Below are 17855 nucleotides of genomic sequence, written 5' to 3'. Positions count from 1 at the left end.
GTCTGATGACCTAATTAAATGTCATGCTTGTAAATCGCTAATTACTTGTATCACAAGCTGTTTTTCGTGTGTCAATATCAAAGAAAACGTCAAAGAAAACACGTAAAAAAATTTCCTATACAAATAAAAAAATTCAGGGCTAAAAGAGTTAACAAGTGACGTATACAGTGGCGCACACAAGACTTCATTTCGGAGGGGGGGTGAGGGGGAGGGGAAGGAGGGTGTACCTGTTCTTCCATTAAAAGGAGAGAGGGAGAACTTGAAAGTAGGAAAAACTTCAAAACAAGAAATTAATTAAAAATAAAAGTGATATACTTTCGAGTGCCTTCACGCACTCTACAAAATCTTCCAGTTGTTTTTTTCTTCAGGAACGTAGCAAATTGGCCGGTGGTGTAGCAGACACCGAAGCCGTGTGAGGTTGGTCTGTTCTATATATAGCAACAGCAACATTTCCACACATTATCGGCGCTGTTAGCTAATGTTAGACAATGTTGGTGGCCTTGTATAACACCCCATGGCATATCGTATGGGTTATGTGTAGGTATGCTATTTGTGCCATGTAGGCATGCATGCATGTATGTATGTGTGCATGTATAAAAAACCTCGTAAATTCAGGAAGCAAGCATTCTGGTGTTGTTTTCGCGTCTTGAGATTGCAGGCTTGAAGGGAATTGCTCTGGCCAGATAGACAGAGGGAGTCGTTCATTTCGTGCTGATAAGAAGACGGGAACAATGTTCAGCTCTATTCACGCAACTCTAAATCGTTATTTTTACTTGTCTGGGACAGGAGTGGGCAAAAAAAATGTACTGTAGAGAAAAAGGGTGCGCAAAATAGTCAATAAATTTTAGTTCAAGCCAACGAGTCCCGCCTTATCGACACGCCAGCGTTCAATTTCTGGACGTGGCAGAAAAAAAAGCACACGGTAGTTCAGTGGAGAATTTATTTTTGTTGGAGCGGATTAAGTAGTTTCGTAAACTTGAATTCGTTTGAGGATCATACGAAGCAATGTAAGAGATGCAGCCCTCCGGTTCTGTTGCAGGTGGAGCTTCCTACTTCTCTCGGCGCCGAAAGAAGATAAAACTTGCGAGATATGATCGATGGCATGACCTTTGCTAAATGGAAATAGAATCCGAACACTCTGTCCTAAAAGAAATGACTGTCTCCATTTAATGTACAGTTTTCATCATCACAGGAAGTATTATCACGTTTTGCGGGCACGTATTTCACACTGTTTGCACTTGAAGGCAGAGAAGCTATTTTTGAATAAAATACAGATTTATACGCTCGTCGTGTCTACTAATGAAGGGAAAAATAAAAGAATGGTAAACTCTACCGCACACCCCGCAGTCTTTCACTGATCTTTGGCGAGCCACTATTTCGACTCGAACGTGGCGCTTTTGGGCTGAAAGCAAACAATTATTCTAAAACAAGTTACAAATTATGAGACGTGCAAGTTCCCGTGAGTCCGGATTAATTGTGCGTGCTTTCAGAAGGATAAACGCGCATCTCGTGTTTCCGAGACGTCCAGTGAAGCGTTAAGTCGCCGCCTTGAAGGTGTGGTTTGCCGCTGTACTGCGGTAAGCTTGACCAGGTAAGGAAGCGGCCTTGCAAAACCGAGAAAAAAAAATGGCACAGGTTTAACACTTGCACTTAGTTATCACGAAAGAAAGCTGAAGTGCATTCACTGATGGCCCAGTCGGCACGCCATCCATGGCGAGACTGAGCGACCAAGCGCCGATGAAGCAGCGGTCAACTCCTCGCCTAGTCATGTGGTACCGCGGCGGCGAGGCTCGGAGCGGGCGCAGCTGCGACGCGCCTCCGCAGAGAATCATGTGGCGTGACGTCACACTTGGCACACTTGCGCTTCGGTGGCTCAAGGTCATTGCGACGCGATGAAGGACGTTGCGAGACGTGTACGTAGTAGAGCTTTCGCTTAAAGAAATCGTCCGGGAATGCAAGGTATGACATACGTGCAAATGCGCTTCGGGTAGGACGTGTGCGTAAGTGAAAAGTTCAAGGCCGCTCAACATCAAACGAACTTCATGTGTGGCGTACTGCAGTCGTCACTTGGGTCAGATGTTCGTTCCCCGGACAGCGGCGGGCGGAGGCGTGAAAGGCAGGCGCAACGGTCTTTTCTTAGCGCACTTAGCTAGCGCTGCGTGCCTTCGGGAGACGAGGCCGTCCCGAGTGATCTGTGACCCGAGAGCCCAGCCGAGAGATATCTTGAGATTTTCTCGCGACATTCAAAGGTGAAGCATGCGGCGACTCTCCGAAGCATCACGTCCTCCAAAAGGGCACTGTTAGCGCGAGCGCAATGAGTCCGGTGAGGGCGAATGGAGCGCTGGCCGCAGCCGTGCTGCAGTCGTACCAGCAGTTAGCGTCGTACATGTGCCCCAGAAGCTCCCGCGCCTTGGTCATCATCAGCGTCACCAGGTAGTCGACCTCGTGGTGGCATCCGGCCAGGCGCACCGCTGTCCGTATGCACTCTTCGAAATGGCCCATGGCGCTGCTGGGAAAAGGAGGAGGCGTCGCTTTTAGCAAGGACAGATGTTGTTAGCCGACTTTAAGCTCTCAATTGATGTTGTATTTTCGTAACAAACAAACAAACAAACAAAGAACGGGCAAAGCGCCGCGTAATTTTCTTCGTATAACACTCTTAAAAATCGCCGCAGTTGGGCTTCACCACAGCACTCCAGAACGACGCATCGTTGTGACCATATGCGATTAGAGCAAAATATAGTGACATATGCTATATTTTGCTCTAATCGCATGCTGGGCATCGTCATTCACCAAATTTGCGCATTTGGTCACGATGATGCGTCGTTCTGGAGTGCTGTGGTGAAGCCCAACTGCGGTGATTTTTAAGAGCATACTGATTACTCTTGGCGCTACATAACACTAGGTGAACACCCCTTCACTAAACATGTAAGAAACAGCGCTAAAGGACAGGACGTAGATTAGACGACAAGCACGCCGTCTAATCTACGTCCTGTCCTTTAGCGCTGTTTCTTACATTTTTAAACATGCACCAACCAGTCCACTTGCTCCCCGTTCTAAGATACTTCACTAAACGTTTAAGCAATGTTAGTACACTGTGTTCGTGGGCTTACTTACGCGGTGATGGCATCATTTAAAAGTTACGTTAATGTCGTTAGCACGACTTCATGATCCTTGAAGTACACCTCCAGCACGAGCGCCATGAGTTCGCGCCTGAAGACCAAATCGCCGCACCACTGAGTTCTGGAAACATCCCTCAGTTTCCGCTGCAGTCGTCCCACTGCGTCGCTTGCCTTTCCCATCGTGACAACACCAGCTGCGCGCATCTGGTTTCTTGCATACGGACCACAGTAACGGCGTCGTGCCGAGTTTTCGAACACCCCCGAGGATCCCTGCTTCCTTTAGACAGGCTTGACATTAGCATAAACGTCAAATGCTTTTTGAGGGATATCTCTGCTATATTCCAGGTGCAAGTCCAGTAAACGCTAGTTCTGTATATCTGACCTTCAAGCCGCCGCTGTAGCCCAGCCGTGGCTCAAGGTCAGTCTTTCGTGCCGCCACCGCCAGAGGCTGCACCCCAGTTCACTGCGCGCCTAGCAGCGTCTGTGTGTTGGAATTGTGAGATGCCGTATTTTCTGACACAAAAGCGGCACTCTTCGCAGTCTCGCCCTTGCATGAACCAAGACGTGCAATAAAGTGAAATCTCGGCAAACCAATGGTCCCGTACTTTTTCAAAGCAAGCTAAATCAAGCTATTTATGGACCACGACCAAAGTAAAGTTGGTCGTGCTATGGACAAACTTCGTTTAAACGCGTTCAATCTTGGTATTTTTTTTTACACTCCGGCCCCCAAATCCCCACAGGGACGGGTTCCCCCTGTCGGAATTGGAAAGCATGCTGTGCAGGCACAGGCCCGTGTCTATATATGAAGCACGCGGGGTGGAGATCTCGGGAATAATTTGGTGCACTTGGCGTTCACAAAATAAGACCTGCGCGAAACGTGTATGCACCGGTTGTTCTGCATTTTCCGAAGGCCGACAGACCCGCAGTCACGGACCAAGAACATAGAGGGGAAACTGCCCAGGCGAGTAGTCAGCAATGAAAACCAACGCGAACTACAAAGCTTCGCAGCTGCTAGGGCGAAGGAGGGGTAGCGGCTCCTGATGGATTTAATGATAGCGGGCACAACTCATTCCGGGGCTGTGCAGTGAAATGCCGACCGGCGGCCGCGCAGTTTCTTCTCCCGCGACAAATGCCGCTAGCTTAACCTTGTCCAAGCACTTGTGGCGTTATCTGGCCGCGCTAGGAAGCGTTGTTTCCACTCCGTGCTTGAAGTGCACCTCTTTATGGTAAGTAATTACAATAATATAAACGGGATTTAGATACCAAACACAGATTTTTTTATTCTATAAGACTAACAATCATGGGCGGAATGTGCTCATTTTTGGGGGTGCTATATATATATATATATATATATATATATATATATATATATATATATATATATATATATATATATATATATATATATATATATATATATATATATATATATATATATATATATATATATATATAGAGAGAGAGAGAGAGAGAGAGAGAGAGAGAGAGAGAGAGAAAGAAATGCCGGCAGTCTACAACGCCAAAGAAGGCATAGGGGAGTGGTTGGACTATTTTTTACCGTTAGTGACGTTACATTATTATTAATTTTTATTAATTACGTGAGAAAGAAAGAAAGAAAAACACGCGCCCAGAGTGGGGACCGAACCCACGCCTTTCGATTAGATCTCGAATGCCTTACCAATTCGGCTATCTGGGCGACTGTGTTCCGCTTCACTTTCTGTTGTATTTATATTTACTACAACTGTATCTGACGCTTGAGGGTGGTAGCCAGCGCCACTCAGACTACACGGGGAGAAGGGGACCTTCTTTTTCAACCCCCGGGGCGTGAAGCGAATGTCTACAGCCTTTCATGAGCGGTCAACTGGCGGGAAACCCTCTTATGCTACCTTGGCATCAAGGCTGCCAGAACCGAGGCCCTCGTTAAGCTTTCGCACGATAATAGGGTTTGGAAAATGAGGGGCTCGTTAGGAAATAGAGAAAGAAATGCCGGCAGTCTACAACGCCAAAGAAGGCATAGGGGAGTGGTTGGACTATTTTTTACCGTTAGTGACGTTACATTATTATTAATTTTTATTAATTACGTGAGAAAGAAAGAAAGAAAAACACGCGCCCAGAGTGGGGACCGAACCCACGCCTTTCGATTAGATCTCGAATGCCTTACCAATTCGGCTATCTGGGCGACTGTGTTCCGCTTCACTTTCTGTTGTATTTATATTTACTACAACTGTATCTGACGCTTGAGGGTGGTAGCCAGCGCCACTCAGACTACACGGGGAGAAGGGGACCTTCTTTTTCAACCCCCGGGGCGTGAAGCGAATGTCTACAGCCTTTCATGAGCGGTCAACTGGCGGGAAACCCTCTTATGCTACCTTGGCATCAAGGCTGCCAGAACCGAGGCCCTCGTTAAGCTTTCGCACGATAATAGGGTTTGGAAAATGAGGGGCTCGTTAGGAAATAGAGAAAGAAATGCCGGCAGTCTACAACGCCAAAGAAGGCATAGGGGAGTGGTTGGACTATTTTTTACCGTTAGTGACGTTACATTATTATTAATTTTTATTAATTACGTGAGAAAGAAAGAAAGAAAAACACGCGCCCAGAGTGGGGACCGAACCCACGCCTTTCGATTAGATCTCGAATGCCTTACCAATTCGGCTATCTGGGCGACTGTGTTCCGCTTCACTTTCTGTTGTATTTATATTTACTACAACTGTATCTGACGCTTGAGGGTGGTAGCCAGCGCCACTCAGACTACACGGGGAGAAGGGGACCTTCTTTTTCAACCCCCGGGGCGTGACGCGAATGTCTACAGCCTTTCATGAGCGGTCAACTGGCGGGAAACCCTCTTATGCTACCTTGGCATCAAGGCTGCCAGAACCGAGGCCCTCGTTAAGCTTTCGCCACTGGCTACCACCCTCAAGCGTCAGATACAGTTGTAGTAAATATAAATAACCCAGAAAGCGAAGAACACAGTCGCCCAGATAGCCGAGTTGGCAAGGCATTCGAGATCTAATCGAAAGGCGTGGGTTCGGTCCCCACTCTGGGCGCGTGTTTTTCTTTCTTTCTTTATCACGCAATTAATAAAATAATAATAATAGTATTAATAATGTAACGTCACTAACGGTAACAAATAGTCCAACCATTCCCCTATGCCTTCTTTGGCGTTGTAGACTGCCGGCATTTCTTTCTGTATTTTCCTAACGAGCCCCTCATTTCTAAACCCTATTATCGTGCGAAAGCTTAGCGAGGGCTTCGGTTCTGGCAGCCTTGATGCCAAGGTAGCATAAGAGGGTTTCCCGCCAGTTGCCCGCTTATGACAGGCTGTAGACGTTCGCGTCACGCCCCGGGGGTTGAAAAGAAGGTCCCCTTCTCTCCGTGTAGTCTGAGTGGCGCTGGCTACCACCCTCAAGCGTCAGATACAGTTGTAGTAAATATAAATAACCCAGAAAGCGAAGGAGAACACAGTCGCCCAGATAGCCGAGTTGGTAAGGCATTCGAGATCTAATCGAAAGGCGTGGGTTCGGTCCCCACTCTGGGCGCGTGTTTTTCTTTCTTTCTTTATCACGTAATTAATAAAATAATAATAATATTATTAATGTAACGTCACTAACGGTAACAAATAGTCCAACCATTCCCCTATGCCTTCTTTGGCGTTGTAGACTGCCGGCATTTCTTTCTGTATATATATATATATATATATATATATATATATATATATATATATATATATATATATATATATACGATAGAGAAGTCAAACTGAAAAACATAACAACATTTATTCTAACGTTTCGACCGGGGGCCGGTCTTTTTCAAAGATGTTTTTCAGTTTGACTTCTCTATCGTACAGCAAACCCTCATAACCTTTTCTCTTAACTATATATATATATATATATATATATAGGGTTTGGAAATGAGGGGCTCTATATATATATATATATATGGGATGGGGGGGGCAGCTGTGGCGGGTGCTGAAACTGCAGGGCTTAGATTTAGAATTATTATAGTAATCTACAAAGATAATAGAGTGCACCTGACATGGAAAGGGCAGAAATGCGCACAGCAGGTCAACACCCACCGAGGACTGAAACAGGGATGCCATTTAAGCCCAAAGCTGTTTATGCTTTACTTGGTAGGTCTTAGAAAAGAAACTGGAAGAAAGTCGATTAGGGTTCCGCTTAGCGCATATGTGGCAAGGCGAAGTGGTACAACAGCGTATTCCGGAAATGTTATACGCATGCGACATTGTTCTTTTAGATGATAACCAGAGCAATATGCAACGGCTCATAAATATTATTGACCAGGAAGCCACAGACCCCGGGTTTAGTTTTAGCACTGAAAAATCGGGAATAATGGTTTTCAATGACACCAGCACTGACTCAGTGTCAATTCAGCATGACGAATTACCCAGATGCAAGGAACATAAATATTTGAGGGTGGGGATAACCGAAGGGGACAACTACTTAAGAGCTCACGGGGAGCAACTTAAGAATAAAGGAAAGCGCAACGCAGCTGTGAGTTCTGTGGGGGTATAAAAAAATATCAAGTACTGAGGGGAATGTGGACAGGAGTAATGGTTCCGGGCCTCACATTTGCTAATGCAGTACTCTGCTTAAAATCAGACGCTCCTTCATGCCTTGAAGTGAACCAGAGAGCGGTAGGCCGTCTGGCCTTAGGAGCGCATGGAAAAACGACTAACGAAGCAGTACAGAGAGATATGGGCTGGGCGTTCAAAGTTCGAGAAGCGCAGAGTAAAATATGTTCTGAGAGGAGGTTGAGAGCAATGGATCAACGTAGGTGGACAGCTAAAGCTTTTAGGTACCTATACATGAAAAGCGTGGACATGCCGTGGTTAAGGAAGACTAGAAGGCTAACGATGAAATACGGAAAGAACAGTAGAGAATCAAAGACAGCCAAGGTTACCAGAAAAGAAGCAAGGCAGATAGAAACGAATAAATGGAGAGAAAAACTGGAAGCTAGAACGTCCTTGGAGATGTACAGGGCAGAGAAATTGGACATCAGAAAGGAAAATTTCTGCGATAATTCCAAGGGCAGTGCGTTGCGTTTTGAGGCTAGAGCAGGGCCCACTTGCCCGAACACACGTTCTTATTGGCAGTCTTATTCACAGTCTAGTCTTATTCACGGACTTCAATAAGACCGCGAATAAGATTCGGACTAGTGCGCTTGCTCGAAAGCACTCGGGCCAGGCTACAGAGCGGTCTTATAAAAGACTATAGGGACATCGGGTACCCAGATGAGCACGAGAGAGGCCCCTAGGGAAAAGCGGGGAATAAGCCGCAAAAGCGCTTGTTGCCGTCGCCGGCGTTGGGCAATTGTTTATTTTGAACCATGACTGGACAAATTCAAGAAATGCTGACCATCAGACGGCATATTTGGGCCTGGTCAGAAATACGTTACAATGATCCGCCATCCTTGGTAGGCGCACTCACGCGGCCGGGCCTCGATGGCCCGGCCGCGTAAACGAAGTCCTAAACAAAGATCGTCTGCTCGAAGCGTGGGCTCGAGAAACCCACTGGGCTGACGCAAAAATCAGCGACGTTGCCTCACGTTGTCGCAACACGAGTCGTGCTTTTCATCTCACCGCGAATTAGAATGTTGTGAATTGGCTTCGGCCTACGACGATGAACCCGATGAACCCGCACTCTACGACGATGAACCCGGGTTCATCGTCGTAGACTCGGATACAACGTGCACTTCAGCGGCTCACGCCGCCTGGAACGGCGACACGCGACACGATCGAAACTACACTATAATCGCAACAACCCGCTGCCTAGCCGGCAGCACGCTTAGCGAGGGCTACAGCTGTAAACAATCACGCTGTAGAATACAGCCGAATGTTGATATTATGCATGCTGGTTTTACGTGCCGCCTCCGGATCCCAATGCTCAAGCAGAATGCGCAATCAAAGCAATCAAAGCACAAACCCAAACAATAAAACTTCGTAACTGCCACTTTCGAAGAGAAGGATGGAAAGACGCGAAGTCTGCGCAGCTTCTCGTTGAAAACGCTATTTTATTTGACGCACATAGGCAGAGGTACTACAGGCTGCTAGCGTTTTGCTGTTGTGTGTAGTTTTGTTGCCACATTTTAGTTCTATTGTGAACGCCTCTTGTTGTTCCTGAGTTAATGGCATGATTTTATAAAACAATACATTTGTTCCATCCTTTCCGTGCCGCCTTTTCGTAGCTACTGTGGTGACAGCTGGCATAGCAGACGATCACACATTCACACCGCGCGCTTGGCAGCCCGATGTCTGCTCGGGACTAATATCGGGCCGCAGACTATCATTCCTGCCCATCTTTATTTGACGTGAGGGAGAAAAAAAGCAGCTCTACCCGGGAAAAACAAGCACACGCCCATAGCGCACAGCGAAAGTTGAAACCGGCCGTGGTTGAAAACTGTGGTTGGCTGCATAGAGTTTCTCAGTAGCTTACAGCCCATCGGTGCCACATCAAAGTAGGTAGGCCTTGGGGCTTCCGGCGCCGGCGTTGTCTGTCCCTTTCCACCCTCTCTCCCGACGGCTTTTCCTCGGAACAGGCATTTATTTGTTCGAAGCAGACGGTAAAGGAGCCGCTGCGCGGCATCGTTCGCCACTTCTACGGCTTCTGTGCCCGTTTTTCACGGTATGGAGGTCGATCTTTATGATGAAATGACCGACCATGTCAGCATAAGACTGTGAATAAGGCTGCTCGGAGCAGGCTTATTCACAGTCTTATTGCGTTCTTATCTAGAGTCTTATTCACTGTCTTATAAGTTTCGAGAAAGCATCTTATAGCCTAGGAAACATAAGAACCCGAATAAGACTGCCAATAAGATTAGACTGATAATAAGACTGTCTTATTTGGCTTCGAGCAAGCGGGTCCAGGTTGCCTGAGAACTAAGAGCTTTGTGGGGATGTGTTCACAAAATGATGGGGTATGCGGGGTCTGCGGAAAAGAAACAGAAACGATGCGGCACATAGTTTTAGAATGTGAGTGTATCCTTCTAAATTTTCAAGAGTGAAATATTTGGGTTCCAGAAGCCCTAGGGTTTAAGGATAGAACAGAGGGAGTTAACTTCAAGGCTGTCGAGGCGACTAAAAGAAGATTAAAATACTGGTGGGGGAAAAGCAGACAGGGGAATATTGCCTAGGATAGCTACCACCTGCAACAAAAAAAAAAAAGTATTTTGTGCCTGCCCTCAGAGCAGCGCTAGTATATAAAACATGGATATATTAGTTTTTTTTTTTTTTGTAAGATGACATATCATCACCCCGTTTCAAAGGGTTGGTTGATTGTGGGATTTAACGCACCGATGCTACTCAGGGTGGGAGGCGCGCCGTAGTGGAGCGCTCTGGATTAATTTTGACCACCTGGGGATCTTTAACGTGCGCCGAAATCTCGAGCACACGGGCGTTTTCGCCTCCATCAGAAAAGCGTCCGCCGCGGCCAGGAATCGAACCCGCGTCCTCGTGCTGAGCAGCACAACGCCTTAGCCACTCAGCCACCGCGGCGGGTCTGTTTCAAGGGGGATACCGCTATCAATCAGTAAATCAATCAAGCTTCGCCGGTGGGAGCTCTTCCCCGGGGAAGAGCCCCCACCGGCGAAGCGTGATTGATTTATTGGGGGGGGGGGGGGGGGGGGGGGGGGTCCCCCCTCCCCCCCCCCCCACCTGTAGTCGGTGCTTATGCTAACAATAACTGCTTTTTACGTTATATAAAATCTGTTTCTTAATATTGTTTCCTCTTTCCTGTAGTACAGCTGGTATACGTCCTGTGCATTTGCTTCAAGCTCCTTTTGTACATTACCTATAGTGTCGTACTACGTTGTTGTCAAGAGGAAATCTGCCTGTATTATTGGCGCGAATGAACCTTGAAAGATGTTGTTGCGGGCTGCGAGCACCTACAGATATATGTCAGGCAACATCAGTCTTTCGTACTCGCCTCCCCTTGGACATGAAAGGGACCCTGAAACACTTTTTCTAACTTTTTTTCTGATTCCTAAATGCTTGCAGAACTTAGTCAAGCAACACATCCAGTACTTAGATGAGGGTGTCGCCAAGTACCTCAGCCAAAAATTACTGCTGCATGCCCACCATGTAACTTAGAAACTTGCTCAAAAGATTTTCCCCCTCTTTTCGGGTATTGGCGTTCTTCGACCGCTGGAATTACATCGTTACAGCGGTGTAGCGGCCATTGGCCGGTTTTCCTTCAGTTGCAGCAATGAACGCATTCGGTAGTCACTTGAAACAGAAAGCTACAAAAGCAAGGGAGAAACGGAAGGCGTATCTGCTGCGACGAGTATATCACGCAGTGCTGCTCCTTGCTGGCAATAACTATAGCTTTCACAATGCTCCCAGACGCGAAGGAAAGAGTGATAGCGTGTATCGTACTCTTGCAGAGTCCCTTTAAATAGAAATCAAAATGTGTTTTTTGTATTAAAAATAGTTACATAACAGCAAATGTTGCATTCGAAAACTGTTACAAAGTTTAGCGTATATGGCAACCCCAAATTCAATTTACCCGTTAAAAGACGGCAGAAATGTACAAGTGAGATCACACCGAAAGGTGAGTTGGTAACTAAAAACCACCTTGTTCTTACCAGCAGGCTTGGTTTACGTGGTCGGGCCTCGAAGCGTTGAATTTCTGTTTGTCTATCAGGTGCACCTGGTTCCTGCACTGTTGTAGTTCGGTAATAGCCTTCTCCTCATCACAGGTCGCTTGGGCTGGTGACACCACTGCAAGCAGTGCTGAACAATACGTCGGGTATTTAGCAAAAAAAAAAAACAGAATGCAAGATAATTACGCCCCTGTTGTCGTGAGATATGGGGCGATATATAGATATATATATATATATATATATATATATATATATATATATATATATATATGTGTGTGTGTATATATATATATATATATATTTATATATATATATATATATTTATTTATATATATCTATATATGAAATCATTATGCAGCACCTATGTGACGCAACGGGCATTGTAAAGAAATTCATATGTATTAGTTCATGGCGGGTGGCGACATTACTGCGTGTAATGTCGCCAAAAACAGCCGCCCCTGCCGCCCCTGCCGCCCCTGCCTGGAACAGCCGCCCCTGCCTGGAAGCGAAGCGGCGGCCTCGTACTCGGCGCAACGACTTAGCCAATGCGCTACCTTAGGGGGAATACGATAACTACTTTCTGCGCTGTGTGATCAGTTGCGACGCGGTGGAAGTGTGCACGAGTGGGGTTATGTATTTAATACTGAAACGTCGCCATAAAACGCTCCAAGTCAGGGCTGCAGTTCGCGCTCACTTTCGCCCTGTCTCGTCTTTGCGTTATCTTTATGTTAAGCGTGATTACCTTTTTTTTAAATTCGGTTTTCTGGTTTACGTCCTCTTTGGTTGCTGCTGTAGCTTCTCCGGGGTGGATCTTTTTTGTTTGTTTTATTCTACCAAATTATTTGCAGGCAAAGCTATTGCAGCTCGGGATCTGACAATGAGCTAACACTCGGCACCTTTTCCGCATGAAAAAGTTGTACCCTCCGTCCTTGCAACGCTGTTTTATTCATCCAATAACATCCTATGGCATTAAAGCGAAAACTAAGAAACAGGGAGGATGAGGAATTTGTGCTGCTGAGCCCAAGGACGCGGGTTCGATTCCCGGCCGCGGCGGCCGCTTTTCTGATGGAAGCGAAGAGTGAAAACGCTCTTTCGTTCGAGATTTCGGCGCACGTTAAAGATCCCCAAGTGGTCAAAACTAATCCGGAGCCCTCCAATACGACGCGCTTCATCGCCTGTGTAGCGTCGGCGCGTTAAACTCCACAATCAATCAATTAATCGGGATGAAGAATAATTAAATTTACACTAATTTCATAGTTCATGGTTTCGACCTCCCAGCCACGACGACTGTTTTTCTGATGAAGGCGAAAAACCCACTTCTTTACATGAGATTTCGATGCGAGTTAAATCAGGTGGTATACACTCATCCTTAGCCATCCACTGCGGCGCGCCTCATAGCCCATAGTTTCGTCGCGTAAAACGCAGTCCAGTTTTTTTTTTTTTTTTTTTCGCGTGGAAAACATGTCAGCGTCACTATAGCGCCAAGATTGAACTGCTGCGATGGTTGAGAGTTACCCACCGCAAGGTTTGTTAAACTCACACACTAACGCAGTAGTTGTATTTTATTAAAGCGAATCTTTATATGGCATGGTGAAAATCCGGAGGTTCTTCGTACGCAGAGAACTCCTCCGGCGCAACCCCATGCGCATTCGAGGTTGGAGAGGAGTTGGAAGATAAGAGAGATTGGCTGGGTTCATGGATGACGAAGCTACGTTCACTCGCATCTACCGACACTGTCAAGTGGTAAACGGGGCATCGGACGGAGGGAGCGAAAAAAAGTCGCTCTCGCAGCAGCTCAAGCGACAACGGCAGGTAGGAGCGGTGTGGGCGGAACCGCACGTTACAGCTTCACAGGCTAACCTGCATAGGCGCATTTGTTCTCTGTTTTTTTTTTTTTTAATTCTGCATGCGCAAGTTACCGTGTAATCGTATAGCCAACGCCGCTTGTATAATACAGGCGGCGTTGGTATAGCTGACGAGCACCGCTGATCTGCTGCGTGCTCAGCAACGATCAGCCATAGCCTGCAACTGCATTAAAACACGATGCACGAAGTTCGTTCTGTTGACGCTTGGTTTCCCCCCGAGTGGCGGTTCTCGGAATGCGTCTGCGGAGGATTCCCGGCGCCTTTGAGCGCCGTCTCGCCGAGCGGGCGACTCGAGGCGCGTTTGGCCTTTGCGTCGAGTGCTGTGCCCTCCATGAGAATAAGGCAGAGAGACACAATGGGGCCCCTAGCCTTTCGCAGCTGCCGGCAGCGCCCCTACTGCACGCAGCTGCGGCTGCACCGCTGCCTTGCCGACAGGAGCAACGCACGAGCAGCAATAAATTCAGCGCGTGGTTCCATTCTTCCCGTTCCGCGGGCGGTCGCTTCTGTCAGTCCACTTGCGGGAACTTCATGTCGCCTTACAACGTCAGCTTGTATACCACACTTATGGTTATCGCGGGCATGTGTTTGCGCGCAGCAACATGCGTCAGAAAGGTATACCGCTGCGGCAAATGCGCGCGTCAACTTCGCTTTTTAGAGTTCGTGTCGCTTGGAGGAGTCAGTCAGTCAACAGCGGCCTTTCTTTGTACGCTCACTATTTTATCGCTGTTGGTTGAGCTTAATGCAGCAACCAAACAGAGCGCACAGCCGACTGACGCCCGCTGTAGTACATCCTGCAGTACACTTGTAAACTGTGAGCGTCACCGTGTTATTGTGAATTACTGCCTGCCATCTCTGCCAGATATTGGGGGTTATCTCTGCTTAGGACGAGCTTTTCCACGGATTGTGGCATATGAACTCCGGGGTCGCTGACTCAGGTTTCTGAATGACGAAGACATCACATTTAGAAGCGCTGTTCCTTCCGCACCGCCAAGATGTTTTGTTTGTGGTTTTAGTGTCCGTCTCAAATATATATTTTTTAGGTTGAACCTTTCTTGTTACCTTTTGATAAGCTTCGTGAATCTTTTGCTTTTTTTTAGTGCTGTGAAGGCGAGAGAACTTCCCCGTAAAATCTGTCAAAGGTCGAAAAACATTGAAGGGGGCAGGAAGTTTAAGGGCAACGGAGAAGAAGCCTGATATTAGTTGAGATATAATTGTGCACACAGACCAGAAAGGGCTAACGTAACAAGCAACGTGGAAGAGGTAATGAAAGTGATGGAGCGGTCCTATGCAGATTTGCAAGCTAGCAACGTTACGCCTGGGCAGATTAGGAAAAGACTAATTTGGTTCGCGAAGTTTCGACGGCAAGTAAAGATGAGGTGGAAAAGGCGCTCAATGGGAACAATACGGAGAAACAACCGTGGAATAACCGTTGGTTAACCACGGTTCTCAGTACTAAAGTATGGGTGAGGTATTTTAGTGGGAAAGCTCGCAAAAATAATCTCAGAATTTATCAGGACGTACTTCAAAGGCATAACTATCCTGGAAAAACGTCCACCTAATTACAATCCAGAAAAACAGTGATTTCGAAGAACTTGGAATTACAGACACGCCAACCTGTTGCTTACCTAGTTAACCGTATAAGCGACCTTTAGATTTACAACAACCGAGATATCTGGTTGGATGTTGATTTGATGGTGAGGTTTAACGCGCCGACGCTACACAGGCGATGAGGCGCGCCGTAGTGGAGGGCTCCGGATTAATTTTGACCACCTGGGTATCTTTAACACGCTCCGGAATCTCGAACGCACAGGCGTTTTCATTTTTCGCCTCCATCAGAAAAAGCGGCCGCAGCGGCCGGGAAAGGAACTCGCGTCCTTGGGCTCAGCTGCACAACATCTCAGCCACTGAACCGCCGCGGAGGCCCAGCTAGTTAGTTGTGCGATAGGCTACTCATCAGTGTATTACGTTCTTGCCCTCGACCAGGCACTCGATAAATTCTCGGAATACGTGGCATTTAGAGATTGAAAAGCATTTGATTCAGCGGACACCGCCGCAGTAATGAGAGCAAAGAGAGACCAGGGCTTACAGGAGAAGTACGCGATCGCTCCAAGAGGACATACACAAAGGTTGCACGGGCGCGAAATCGTAAGCGTGATAAGTTCCCAATTAGGGAGGGCGTCATGCAAGGAGACACCAGCTTTCCGAAATTATTTACAGCCGGTATAGAGGGGATATTTACAAAGCTTTGTTGGGATAAGTCAGGGATACGAGTGAAAAAAAAAAGGCCAGTTCCACTCAGTGTGAAATCTGCTGAAACAGCGGAGCTGTGGTTCTCTTGTGTCGGCTCGAACGTCGACGGCCGCTCGACCGAGAACGGCAGCGCTGTCACCGCGCAAATTCTGCAGTTCGCACAAAGGAATCGGCAGCTAAACGTCAGTAGCGGGAGGCTCCGTCCCCTGTCCTCGTGCAAGGCAGCGTTTGGCCTGTAAAAGCGCACGTGTTTACCGTATACCGCCGCCTTATACTATGCAGGGTAGCTGCATTTTAAAGCGAAGCTTTTTAAAGCGAAGCTTTCTTTGGCTCTTCGCCCAGGTTTTGAGGAGTGTGCTGCTGCTGCTTTATGGAGTGGTGGCTCCTGGGTTTCATCTTACTCCAGATAACGCTAGCCGGGCTCCCCTTATCTAGAGGGGCCCCAAAACGCGATTCGCCGGGGGTCGCGTTTGGCGAAATTATTAGAGATAACGCTGGCGTACCGCGCGCGCGAGGGGTCGGCCCGAGAAGCGACTGGTGGAAGGCGTGGGGGCTCCTGGGGAAGCTTCAGTTCGTGCACGTCCTCCGCGCTTGCAGATGGCGGCGTTCGCACAGAAGCGTTGAGTGTTTCCCCTTACACCCCGTATTTTCGACGCATTCGCCACTGCTCACCGTTGTGGAAAAAAAAAAAAAATGATACACGCCAGTTCATTCCAACCCAGGTATGACGCGATGAAACTTTCCTTTTTTTCTTTTTTCGCCTCTCTGTGCTCACTCCCATCTGAAGTAGCAAGCCCCGCCGTTTGTGGGGCTAACCTCTTCAGTATTCATTAAAACTCTCTTTCTCTTTTTCTCTCTCTCGTTACGTCGATTTTCACCTACGCGAGGGATCCGCTAGTTTAGTCATCGCTATAGATCCATAAAAGGCTGCCAAGCGTTTCTTTCGCTCGTTCGGCCTATAATTGTCAGAAATAGGGAAATAAAAAAAAACCACTTAACTAGGATGCGTTGTCTTGTTTTAACCAGATGGTACTCTAAAAAGATTGTGAATCAAACATTAATTTCAGGATCTCTCTCTCTCTCTCTCTCTCTCTCTCTCTCTCTCTCTCTCTCTCTCTCTCTCTCTATATATATATATATATATATATATATATATATATATATATATATATATATATATATATATATATATATATATATATGTATATACATCAAAGGTGCAGTGCTTTTTGCCAGTGCTATTCGGCTACTTGAAGGTGCTTTATAGCGCCGAATGAGGTGATTGTCATTTTGTATGATACGGGGAATTCTTTATTTATTTATTCCTGCATTATACAAAAATGACAATCACCTCATTCGGCGCTATGAAGCACCTTCAAGTAGCCGAATAGCACTGGCAAAAAGGACTGCATCTTTGATGTGTGTTCTTACGGAATCCCTCGTCCATACATATATATATATAATTTTGATCGATTGTTAAGTCAACGCATGCACTTACACCTTGCAAAGCGAGTAGGAGAAGCACGGCGTGCATAATGCATTGCTGGCCAGCGCTTCTATTTTTCTGCCTTGCTCTCTCCCTACCACAGCTTGACCATTCAGCGTGTGCTTGGACTGTACGTAAAAAAAGGTCGTTGGCGCGCTGGCAAAAGTGCCCTATTGTCTTCCCTTACCTTTATTCCTTATTTGTGCACTTCTTGGAAACATTGTCCCAAACATTGTTCAAAGGTTGTTTGCATTGTTATAAATAAAACGTGTCTGCGTACGTGTGTCTCCTCGCTCGTTCTTACTCCTAGTTTACTAAGCGGCGCTTCCAATCCTCAAGGTTATATCAGTATGTCGAGGAAGACTGTGTTCTGTGCACAAAAAGCGGTCGCTGTACACTGAAAACGGGAGGCTAAAAAAAAAAAAGGCTATTTGACCGTTACTGCCACTGTATGCTAGCCACTCCGCCTACTACTACGCTCATTAAGCTCAGTGACTCAAAAATAATGAGTCCGCTCAG

At 46.9% G+C, this 17855-nt stretch overlaps 1 protein-coding gene and 1 non-coding gene across 4 annotated transcripts in view; one reads left to right on the top strand and one right to left on the bottom strand.

The window, feature by feature from the left end:
- Positions 1-1015: 1015 nt before the first annotated feature.
- LOC144155672 (uncharacterized) overlaps positions 1016-17855 on the bottom strand; it is a 55765-nt gene continuing 38925 nt past the window's right edge. For 2 of the 3 annotated variants that reach the window (XM_077687263.1, XM_077687265.1), the window contains exons 4-5: positions 11718-11865; positions 1016-2509 (exon numbers count right to left, since the gene is read on the bottom strand). In XM_077687263.1, the coding sequence (XP_077543389.1) occupies positions 2278-2509; positions 11718-11865 (380 nt within the window). In that variant the 3' untranslated portion in view covers positions 1016-2277. The remainder of the gene's footprint in view (positions 2510-11717; positions 11866-17855) is intronic. The other variant, XM_077687264.1, reaches the window with a different exon arrangement.
- Trnar-ucu (transfer RNA arginine (anticodon UCU)) lies at positions 6584-6655 on the top strand. The gene has a single exon. It is a non-coding gene; the product is annotated as a tRNA-Arg (tRNA).

The sequence above is a fragment of the Haemaphysalis longicornis genome, unplaced genomic scaffold, assembly GCF_048455015.1.
Source record: "Haemaphysalis longicornis isolate Haplotype H1 unplaced genomic scaffold, Haemaphysalis longicornis Haplotype H1 scaffold_1, whole genome shotgun sequence".
NCBI lineage: Eukaryota > Metazoa > Arthropoda > Arachnida > Ixodida > Ixodidae > Haemaphysalis > Haemaphysalis longicornis.
The sequence above is the reverse complement of the archived record's forward strand: the minus strand, read 5'-3'. Positions and strand labels throughout refer to the sequence as shown.